The sequence below is a fragment of the Pteropus medius genome, unplaced genomic scaffold (genome assembly GCF_902729225.1).
Source record: "Pteropus medius unplaced genomic scaffold, Ma_sr-lr_union100, whole genome shotgun sequence".
NCBI classification, from domain to species: Eukaryota; Metazoa; Chordata; class Mammalia; order Chiroptera; family Pteropodidae; genus Pteropus; species Pteropus medius.
In genome coordinates this window covers 27,209,724-27,222,038 of record NW_024349519.1, presented here as the reverse complement: position 1 = coordinate 27,222,038, position 12,315 = coordinate 27,209,724, and the positions used below count along the sequence as shown (strand labels likewise).

At 37.0% G+C, this 12,315-nt stretch overlaps 1 protein-coding gene across 4 annotated transcripts in view; it reads right to left on the bottom strand.

Annotated features, from left to right (window-relative positions):
* The window catches only part of SNX25 (sorting nexin 25), a 104,857-nt gene that overhangs the window by 55,316 nt on the left and 37,226 nt on the right, over positions 1-12,315 (bottom strand). For all 4 annotated transcript variants that reach the window (XM_039882664.1, XM_039882662.1, XM_039882665.1 and 1 more), the window contains exons 4-5: positions 7,816-7,988; positions 6,598-6,784 (exon numbers count right to left, since the gene is read on the bottom strand). In XM_039882664.1, the coding sequence (XP_039738598.1) occupies positions 6,598-6,784; positions 7,816-7,988 (360 nt within the window). The remainder of the gene's footprint in view (positions 1-6,597; positions 6,785-7,815; positions 7,989-12,315) is intronic.

The following is a 12,315-nucleotide window of genomic DNA, read 5'->3' as shown; positions in this document are numbered from 1 at the left end:
TATGAGCACATCATTCTACCACTCTTCATGACCGTTCCTTTAGGAGACCTTTGAGTCATAAAATTCTTTGCTGTTGAGTAGGGACTCAGCACCACAGTTTTTATTTTTGTTTTTTCTTTTTAAAGAAAAATGCATTACCTATCCACCCCACTCCACCCCCAACTCCTGATGTTTCATTTGAAATATAAGAAGCTCCATCTCTGGTCTCTCTCCACCTCTCATTCACTCTTCTCACTCCCTAGAGAAGGAAGAGCTTTTTAATCTGATCACAGAGAAGGAGGAACTGGGTATATGGAGTGCAGCCCTTCTGTTCTCCTTCCTCTTAAGAGCACGTGTTCTCTGCCTCCAAGGCCAGCCAGCAAGTAGACTCTGCACCTGCCAGGGAGATGGGGAGGAAGGGAGTACGTAGGGAGGAGGTTGCTGATTCTAGCATTGCTAGGTGGGAAAAAATGTTTAATTCCGAGACTCAGTTTTAGAGAGTATGCCACTTACGTATATAAACCACATTCTCCATGATCTATTGGTAATGAGTGACATTTGCCTTATTCCTTGGCCCTAGATGGCTTGGACCTCAGGATGGAGAGAGGAACATTTCTATGTATTATTCGGTCTCCTCAAACCTGAATGAAACTCTGAATGCCGGTGGGCTACTAGTAATTGATCAGTGTTCACAATGAAATGTTTGTAATCCTTGGTTTAATAATTATAACAACAACAATAGTAGCAGCTACCAATTAGGAATATGCAGAATCTGGGCTAAGTGTTTTATATAAACTGACTTACGTGCTCCTGTCGCTCATAAAGCACATACATCTGACCTACAGCACCAGTGGTGCAACAATTATAAGCACATAATAAATTCTTTAATTTCAGAGAGACCATAAACTTCTTTATACCGAAACTTCTCCTTCTTATGTCAAATTTTACATTGCTGCCAATACTTATCTTTGCTCCTAAGTGAAAATAATCTACGTTCTCTGATATGTTTAACTGCCACCTCTGTGCCCTCTGCTATTTCTCTGACACTAATAGAAGGAATTATATTCTGAAGTCAATGTACTTTGATCTTCTGTAAGATAAAACTGTAAGATTTATTTAGAACATTTTTCTTAGGTAGCCTTGCATTTTAATGTTTAAATTTATGTTCATTCATTATTTTCATAAAAATTTGCTAGCCTTCCCTGTTCCGCACTTTGATTTTTTCATCCCTTTGTCCACCCACACTAGCCTTTCCCTTAGCTGTTTACATGTCCTTATTGATTTCGGACACGGTGCATTAGTTTGTCTTAAGGTGCGTGCAATCTCTTCTTTCATGTTCCTCTATAACGTAATCCTATTTTACTGCTCATGAGACACAAAATATTTTCAGAACCACTGTTCAAAACACTGAACATTCAGATAATTTAAATTCTTTTACACAAAAGCATGAAATTTTAAGAATTTTAATATTGTTAATATATTGTCTTCATGTGCCAATGCACCTAAACTAATTCTAAGATGAAAATCCATCCCCTTAATATCTAAAGAGAAAATATGTAGCAAATTCCCTCAGTAACCCACTCCATTGTTAACTATCTCTGAAGTTAATTCATTCATTATGCCCACTGCCTCTTGCTTTATCCCAGTAAAACAGAAAACACCACATCGATTTCAGTGTATACCAAATAAAAGGTTTGCTTCCCTTCTCCAACCTAAAAAATCTTCAATCTTTAAAATTTTAAACCTTTCACTCATTATTAGAATTTCCTCTCTACTATTTTTAGATTCTCCATGTTGCTCTTTAAATGGGGAGTCAGATACAAGCAAATCCAGAACTGCAAAATCTAATAAAGATTGGACTGGCAGTAAATTGAATTATGGCAGTGAGAGGTTGCTCTGGTTTTATTACTACTTGTTTCTCTGGCAGTCTATCACCATCTTAAGATGATGGCACTTTGGGGTGGTATTATTCTCTACGCCAGGATTAGTGCCTGCAAAGACTCAAGGACAATAGAGTTATTGCCACACCCATAGGAAATTCCACAAGGCTGAGGTTGTGTGTCACTGCTGTTTTCTGCCCTCCTGGCTAGCGAGTTACCCAGCTTTACATATGGGATTTGAAGTCAAACAGATCTGAATTCAAATCCCGGCTCTGTTACTTGTTAACTATGCAATCCAGGGCAAGTCATTTTACTTTCTTCAACCACTAATTGAGAATAATAGTACCTAATTCACATAGTTGCTATAATAATGAGATGACGATTGTGAAGATCTTGACATTGTGCTTAATACATATTAGATACTCAACAAATGGTAGTTTAAATGCAAGAAAGCTTTCCCCTTCTTGAGCATCTGCTTGGCATCTCTTTAACCTTGGCAAATGTCAAATCCGGGAAAGAAGTATTTTTCCAGTGCTTGTGTGGGAAGCAGTGCTATCCTGCTTCACTATAACTATACAACTCGGAGTACTATAGAAAAATTACTATTTGCCTATTCTATAACCATTATTCTTTCTTTCTTAGTAATAGAATCTTCCATTTTTAACCTAGCCTAAGGCTGCCTAGAATAAGACTACCTATTATATTGCAATTGTTCTGACCAACAAAATAATAAGCAGAAAGGTCAAGGAGCAGCTTCCAGAAATTTCCTTAAAATACATCCAGTGTGTGACCTTGCCACTGTCTTTCCTTGTCTTCGCTCTGCTTTCTGGAATTTGGATATGATGACTGGCACTTCAGAATACACCCTGAACCATGAGGACACTGGAAATACCCTCAGCACAGCAGAGCAGTGAGCCACAGGGTCATTGAGGAGGACGGAGCCCCAGTACCAGCCTGAAATGTCGATTTTGGCAAGGTCAAGAAACCTTGAGCCAAACATATTGCTCAGGAAGGCCAGTGACAAAATATCCTTTGTTTATTATGATAATGTGGTGGAATAATGAGGTATCACGATTAATCTATATTCTCCTCAATAGAGCTACCGTATATCTCAAACAGTGATAAACAGTTTTCAAAGAATTAAAGTAGAACAAATTATATGCCATGACAGCTAAGAGTTCAGGTTGGTAGCACGTGGAAGAATATTCCGTTTAAAAAGAGATTCTCAATACTAGTTGCACATTATATCCACCTGGGGAGCCTCTAAAAAGTACTGTCTAGGTTCGTCTCCAGACCAGTTATATAAAAATTCCTCTACGTCATGGAGGAGAAAATAATTTTTATTAGAATACTTTTTACAAATACACTGAAGAATTACACAGTGCAGGCAGCACTGGCTGCATTCCTGGGCCACGATCTGCCCACTCCCTTATAAGAGGTTCTTGTAAGCACAGAACCTTTCATTTTCCTCTGTTTAATGTTTACTTTGACTCCTGCTTCATTTTCAAAATAAAGGAACACACTGTCCTTTCTCTGATAATTCTGTAGTTGTCAAGTTTCACTGATGGACGCACCTCCGTTCTGAACTCTGATTCGCCTTCCCTGACCACCATCCTCCTTCCACCACCCACACTAGCAGTGGGAAGACTATTCAGCTGCCCTTTAATATCCTGCATCGAGATGATGATCAGATTTTGGGCTCCTGCTTTATTAACAGAGTTCATCACTGCTCCTACTAGGAGACCCTGGAAAATTCAAAATATTACACTAGTCCAGTCACCATGCTTCGACTTCTTAGATGCCAGCAAAGAAGAAAAAGGAAGTAGCTATGGACAGTGGGATATTCAACTGTACTTTTTAAAAGCGTAGGTGATTTTCATACACAGCCAGAGTAAAAATCCACTAATTTAGTATCTTTGAAGGAAGCATTTCTAGCTTCCTAATCCTACTGTGAAAGCATCTCATGCTGACTCGGATAAAAAATAAACACTTCAAATACCACCATCAAGGTTTGTTTCTTTGTTTTCAATGCATTCCAGTCTAGCGGAATTAAATAACTTTATTTCCTTTAGAAAATATGCATCTATCTCCGAAATATGTGTAAAATAAAAGTGGACAGTTTCAACAACTGCCTAGTCTAAATAAGATACATTCCTTGCCTCCGGCAGCCAATCCTAAAATGTTACAAAGAGCAATTTTGAAGATAATGACCTAAAACACTAATAAAATCAGACAACAGAGTACTCTGAATTTTACCAGAAATACAACAAAACAGTTCAGACTATGATTGAAGAAAGCAGCTCCATTAGTGCCAGGTAGTTGATAAGCCTCATCACCTTAGGCTTTGGACAGGCAGGAGTCTGATAAAAAGTGATTTTGCCTGTCGATAACAGTAAGCAGACTTGACCCCGGATAGAAAAAAATTTTCTATCAGATAAACAATAAATAGCCAAGTAACAAGATGGTTTAGGCAACACCACTACTTTTCTGAGAAAAATGATCACTCTTTGCCACTTCTAGAATTGCATAGCCCTTCAAGAGGAAGTTATCAATATTATTTCCCTCCATAAAGGCATGGAGGTCAGAAGAATAAATCGTTTCAGTTGGACTCAGTCATTATATCAACTTAATTAAATCTGAAAGTTTATTCTTTTTGTTTCTAATAGAGTAGGCACTGTAAGAGTTTGATGATCTAATCACCTGAGTACCTCCAAGTGTCCTCCCCTTTGACTCTATAAACTGTGTTGGAAACATAGAGTCTAACAGTAAAGTGGAGGGCACAGAGAATTCAATATGTAGAACAGAAACAATGCACAAAAGGAGCCCCCATCCTGGTGTCTGCACTCCATGACTCCTTGTTGGTGGCAGGTATACAGTGGGGGAGCTGGTGGTAGGGAGAGGTTAGGAATCTGCAACAGTTTATTTTACTCTCATTTATTTATCAACAGTCACTGAAAATGCTATTGGAGATACTCGGTGATCACTCAAAGGGCATTCTTTAAAGTGCAAACAATCCAAATTTTCCATCGACTAGTAAATGGATAAACAAAATAGGGTATATTCATACAATGGTATATTATTCAGCCAATAGACAAACCTTGAAAACACTATGCTGAGTAAAAGAAGCCAGACACAATAGGCCACATGTTGGATAACTTGATTTCTATGAAATGTCCAGAATAGGCTAATCCATAGAGATAGAAAGCAGATTCGTGGTTGCCACAGGCTGGGGGGCATGGGAGGAGTGACTACTAACAGGTATGAGGTTTCTATTTAGGGTGATGAAAACATTCTGAACTTAGTCTGGACTTAGTGGCGGCGGTCACACAGTCTTGAAAACCACTGAATTGTACACTTTAAAAAGGTGAATTTTATAGTATTTGAATTATCTCGATATTTGAAAAAGCCATTCTTTAGTTCAACATTTCTACTTGCCCTTTAAGTCTCTCAGTGCTCAGAGGGCCTTCTTCCTCAGACTCCCAGTGTTCTATCCTTCAATGCTGCCCGACTTATGAGAGCAAGAGGAAGTGATGTTAAAAAAAGATTTAAGTGCTCATACTGTTTTTGTTTCATCACATATTAGAAAGAAATGAGAAAACTTTAAATCTGAAAACGCACTTCTAGTGTAATCTTTGGCCACACAGATTGAGGCAATCCACAATGCTCCGACTGTGATAAAAGCAGGCCATCCAATCATCCTAGGGCAGGAGATGCCGTGATTTTGTTTTATAAAGGTCAAGTCTTGCTGAGCTTCTTTCTTTACCTACTACATAATAAACTGCTTACATTAAGATATTTATAGCATTTCTAGTCCTAAGACTTTGGCCAGTATATTTTGAAGAAAATAAACCTTCATTCTCATGAATTGTGTTCAGGCACAAAATGACAGCCAATGCTAGACTACCAATAGTTGATCAAAATAATTAGTTCTGGTTTTAAAAAAATCTTTTGACATCTTAATGTTGACCTTAGTTCAGAGGCAAATAAGACAAGTCGAAAATCTTCGAATAGTTCAAAGACCAAATTTCAGCCAATATTTTACTTTTCCATCAGAGATTTACCAAAATTACTTTTCAGAAGCAAAATGACATACCAGAGTTTCCTTCCTTCCCCATGCATTATCATTTGAGGACACAAACACCAGGATAATCAGAGAAATAGAAGACTAGAAAGTCCTTAAACTACACAACCCTATATAATCATACTGTATACGATATATCATAAAAAATAAAAATAAAAAAGCACAAAAACACACACTCATCCCTAAAATATCTCAAGTAAGATAAGTGAGATTGAATTTTCCCATAAAAGAGAGTCCAGGGGTGTATTTCAAATGTGTTTTCTCAAAACAATTAGTTAACAATCCCTTATTCCCAAACTTTGGCCTCGGCATTTTCTTAGAAAAATGAAAACCAATACAATGTTCTGCAATGTAATTTTAAAAACACATCATCTCCTTCCAATGCTTTTCTAAGGTAAGCATCTGAGTGACTAAGGAGATATGCCTAACAACTGAACAGCTTTCAAATCTATTATAATCTAATTATTTGAAAAACATTATACTTTGAAAAAACTAATCCCACTGAAGAAGTTGGATAAATTTAGTTGTCACTGAATGGTTAAGATTTATGGACTTTATTTTTGCTTCCCTGGCAAACACATTTTTGTTTTTTTTACCTAAGTAGGCGGAAATTAATAATTAGTAGCTATTGTCACACTATAATTAAAGACCAGATACCTTAGCTGCTTTAAGAAGTCAACATCAGAGTTGCTATTAATAAGCTTAATGAACTCTTCATAAGAAGGAGCATAGGTGTAGGCTCTCTTGTGATGTTCATTCATCTGTTCTCTGTGTTCCAGCTGGGCAAGCAGCATACGGTTAATGTAATCTGGATTACTAAGTAATGTCACTACTGGCTTCAAGACTGTGGGAAGGAGAAGAAAGCACCATTGAAAGAGGTATTTTACTCTAAAGGAACTGTGTTCATATTATATAACTGAAACTACATTTGCGAAACATTTTTAAACTACCCAAATGGGGAACACACACACACACACACACACACACGGCTGCCTATCCCCAGCTGCTAACAAAGCTATCAAAATTAGGTACACTGATTTTTTTCTTTTATAAGGCTCAATATGTTTTGTCTGTCAAAAGATGAAAATCAACATTCTCTCAACTGGTGAAAGTGGACCTTAGGGAAGAAGTTGTTAAAAAGTCAATGACACTATTACAAATTCATTCTACTAACTGTAAGTTAAAAAGTTCCCCTTTTCTCTGTGGTTGGTTGTATCAGCTAATGGGCACCACTGGCTAATCCTGAGACAATAAATGAGATATTCAAATCAATGCATATCAAACACAATGCTATTTTCTTGAAATTATGAGATAGGAAAAATTTCTCTTAGGTCATATATTCTTCTGTTTTTCTTATCCTGGTTAAGCATTTCCCGGGATATATTTTTTTCCCCACCAGTAATCACATTATATTGTGGTACAGTTCCTTTTTTGTTTATTCCAAGTTCACAAAATTCATATATAGGCATTATCAGTGAAGGCATTGTAAGTAAATGCACATTGGAGTTTGAGTATAGATATTCTTTCATTAATGTATATATTATCAGCCTGGATAACTCGAAAGCTATCCTAAATGGATGCCTCCCTATGGAGAGCGTGGAGTTGGTTATCCTATGTCAAAATCAACAACAGAATGTACTATGCATTTGGCAATATGTTATATAAAAAACTGTTTATCATGTATGGCCAAATGATGCCTTCTTTGAGTGACATTTAAAGTAAAAATTTTGAAACTATTTTAATTCCCATATGTCCCACAGTATGCAAGGTCCACATAGGTGTTATATAAAGTGTTATCAGTCACATTAGTAGGTAGCACGTTTGTTTGCACATTTATCGTCACATAAATACTATCGATTACTTATAAAAGTCTACCTTTTGTTGTGAGAATTTCTGCAAGCATTATATGCAAGCTGAGAGACTGGATGTCCTTTGAGGGGAGGAGACAAAACACCAGAACCCGAGCACATGTTTGGAGGAATCTTACTTCTTCATCTGAGTTTCGCAAACAAGCATGCAACACAAAAGGCCTCAGCTGTTCTTCTTGTCTGAAAAAAAAAATAAATGAGAGAAGAAAAAGGAAGGAAAGAAAATTCTAAAAACAATTCAGTTATATACCATTAGGTAAAAAATATTTCAAATAAGCAGTATGTCCATTTTTGATTTTTAATAATTGTGTCTGCTCCTCAATAATATCAGGACTCAATAATTTTCTTAATCACAGACTAGTCTGGAAAAATGCAAATGCATGGCCTTTTGGGATTTCAGACCTTAAGTAGTGCCAACAGTTACACATAACTCCCAAATCATAGCAATAATCCAGAAAGCTATGAGTATTTCTTTAGCTAGATTATTTTTAAGTCTCCTAGGTCTCTTCTTAAATATGATCTATAGCTTCATTTTTCAAAGAAAAAAAATCTAACAAAGTGTAAACCAAGGGCACCGGCCAGCTTTCCTGACTGAGTGATCATGGATTTAAAAAATCTATGGGTATTTCATATACTGAAAAGACGGTTCATGACTTGATGCTACATAACTTGAGGGCAAATAGCCTTCTGTGAAGCTCCCAAGTATTTCCCAACCAGTCTTGCCAACCCTGTTCACTGACTCCCTGACAGCACTGCCCCATCCCAATCTAAGGACCATGAACTTGGAGGATCTGAGTGCAGAGCTGTGGAAAGTAAAACTTTCTATATCTCCTTTTCCCATGATACCTTGATAGCAATTCAAGAAAGACTAGGAAGGTAATTTTTCTAGTATCTTCCAAGAACAGACAAAGATTATGGCTTTCTTAGAGAAACTAGTGGCCAACACTGGAAGGAAAAAAAATATATTAAACAGATGGAGAGGAAACACACTAGGTACTACATAGGAAATGAAACAAATAAATGCATATTAGTGTCTTCATGACTAGTGTGTCCCAGGAGTAAACTCTGATTTCTTTTTGATTGAGAGATTGAAGACTGGTTTATAGAGAATATACACTAAAAAGAAAGGTTTCCTCTTAGTCTCCTACAACAAACTAAGAGGAATTCAACCTTAATGTGCAAAGCCAATAACATGAACAGAGATCTTAACAGCAAGCCTTTGCACATATACTGATATATACTGACTTTTTAAAAAACAGCATCTTCAATTATTTTAAACCCTAGCTATGTTGCCAGCTAGAGTTGATAGTTTAATATAGTAAGATTTAGATGCTACGTCATTTCAAGCACTTTTAAGGGTAACACTTCACTTGAAAATATATATTTGGTTAATATCTATTGGGGGAAGTTGGCCAAAAATACTCCACTTTTATGAGAGGCTTCTTTAAATAATATCAAAATCCCTCTGGATGTGTACACCGCCCTTTCTCTGTTCCAGTGGAAGGCAGATCATAAAAGGAGCCTGGTCCTCTGACTTCCACAAGTCCCTCTCCCTCCTAGAGCGAAGTTAGGAAAAAACCTTCTCAGTGAGCCAAAGGCCAGAAGGCTGGCCAAAGAAGCTTGATCTCTGGAAACAGGAAAGGTGAACGCTTCCCCAGAACCCTCTGCTTATTCCCAGCAGGATATTCCTATGACACCCCCTAGAAAGTAAACATCAGGCATTGCTTCAAAAGCCAAGAGTCCACTGGCTGCTTTGGAGTCAGATTTCCATTCAGCCTTCTGGTGGACTGTAGCCTTAATCCAGGCAGCAGCTGTCTTCTGTCAATCTTCCTTCAATCAGTCATCTGTTTACTGCAATTGCTACTACTTACTTCTGGATTCTCATTCCTTGAGTGGGCAAAAGGACATTAACCCTTTGTAAATTTCACATATACGCTATTACTTAATCTTCCCATCTACACCGAGTAGATATTATCATTACCATTTTATAGGTGAAAATATTAAGGATCTGAGTGGTTTGTGAATAATCATGGAGATAATAAATGGTAGTAATAACAGATGAAAGGAGAAATATCAGAGATAAAAAATAAAAATATGAAAAAAAATTATTATTTTTTTCCCTTAGACAGCATACCAGTGCTTGACTGGTAAATAAAAGATAGGTGTTGTAAGGAGAATACAAAATTAAAGATGTTATTGATTTAATAACATAAAAACAATCATTTTTAGATTTCCCTGATACGTGCTGTAACAACACAGATGGGACAAAGGAAGAGGAAGCAGAGGCAAAAATTAAATGTGATCTGGATTGGCTTAAAGAAACAACAAATGTCGGCCTGGAAATAAATACAGGCTGACCGGAAAGCGGCCTCCACACAACTGCCTAACAGTCAACTAGAGGAGGTGTTGCTTTTATTAATGTAATTTATTATTCTCTTGTCTGATAGTGGCCAATTCGATTGGGAGCTCCCTAGGTTTCCAAGTCATTTTGCAGCCAATGATATCTGCACATTCATAAAGATTTCTAGGAGGAGGGCACTGTTTATCGGGGGCAAGTACAGATCTAGCCATCGAACCTACACAAGCTCTCTGCCAGCCTCATTGTATGATTTGTAGAAGATGATGCATAATCAAATATAAGTTTTCTAGGGTTCACCTCTAGGGCACAATTATCTATATGCAAAATGCCAATAACCTACTGGTACTTTTTCAAATAACCATAATCCCAGAGAACAGTGGTTAAAGAACATACTTTTCTTTAACAAGAATCATCAACTAGAGTTTCTAGGCAAAGTCTAGATATCAGTAAAATAAATCTACCTTCGACATAAGACAACTAGAAGCCCAAAGAAAAAGAGATTCTAAAACAGAATCAGTTCTCTTTTTCTATTATTCTGATGCTTTACCTATAATATCTCTGTATTATTCACAAAATCAGTAATTTCAGAAGCTGGTAAATGTCTCCATGGAAAATATATTCTCATGTTAAAATTAGATAATCATAAAAATACTAAATTTCTTGCTCTCTCACAAAGCTAAATCTATCAACCTTCTAACTGGTACAAAACATTAATTTAAAATACTGTCCTTTGTTGGACCATAATTTAAATACTATACCTTAAAATGAGCTTCCACTCAATTCAAACATGTCTTTGATAGTATCTGCCAGGTAGAACTGTGGAGCACTTCACATAAGAGATACCACAGCAAATTAGCAGGTGCTCCAAGAGGTTGCTAAACCCTTGAAAGAAGAGGCTGAAGCTTTTGAGATTCTAGGGAAGTAACCCATGAGTCCTATTTCTCTCACTTTCCTTATTAGTTCACATACCCCCTTCCTAGAAGTTACTTTCACTATAAACAGAAATTTTCAAAGGGTAGTCTGAGACTCCTATATGTCCTCAAGATCCTTTCAGGGGGTCCCTGAAGTCAAAACTATATTCATAGTAATATAAAAATATTATTTGCTTTTTTCGCTCTCATTCTCACAAGCACAGTGGAGTTTTCCAGAGGCTACAAGATGTGATGACATTATCACTCTGATGGCTAATGGAAAGTATACAGTGTATTCTTGTACTTTAAAAGTTTCTTAGTTTTAATATCTAATATGGTAAATATTGATAAATATAATAAGTGGTGAGCCGGTTAATGTTTAACAACTGGCTCTCCAAAAGGGAAAAAACAGATATGATTTGTAGCATTTACCCATTTCACAGTGTAAATACTTCCACCACGGCCAATTACAAGCAAACAATGTGATACCACTGAACTCAGAGCTGGGAAGAGATGGGCAGTCAGCTCTTGCAAATCAGGACAAGCTGGCTCCCTAAGCAAAAGCTTTTAGGTCCTTTTGATAGTGTAACTTTTGATAGTATAGGAGAATCTTGAGACCAAGAAAAAAAACCTGAGAACTACTGCTCTATGGTAACTTTTTCAAACCATGGGTTGTGATCCATGAGGAACAAAATAAAATTTAGTTAGTCTCAAACACCATTTTTTTTTAATGTTATGGAACGAAAATATCAGGGTATTGTCTTATGAAACTGGGTCATGAAATAAAACATATTTCAGTTTTTAAATAGTTTGCAAAACACTAGGGGCAGCAAGCTAAAAAATAATAGGCATGCGATGGCTCATACGCCTGTGCCCGGTGGACTTTGGGAGAGAAGACGATTCATACGAAGGCAGCATAGCTGAGGATGGACAGCGGCTACTGCACAAGCACATTTAGCAACCAGATCCCACTGAGCAACATCACAGGGAAAAACAGGGACTGCTTTCTGACAAGTTCACATGATAGGCCTCCTTAGAAAGAAATATGAGTTACTACCTGCCCGATAAGGATGCTAGTGCTTGCTCATCCCCTTACATATTTTCCAAATACTTTATCTCTTCCCTAAAAGTAGAAGTAGAATAATACGGGTGAGAATAATCCAATTAACTGTATGGAGCCCTGCTCCTACTCTAACTGAGTCTATATCTAAACAGGCAGAAGGCTACTCATTTCAAT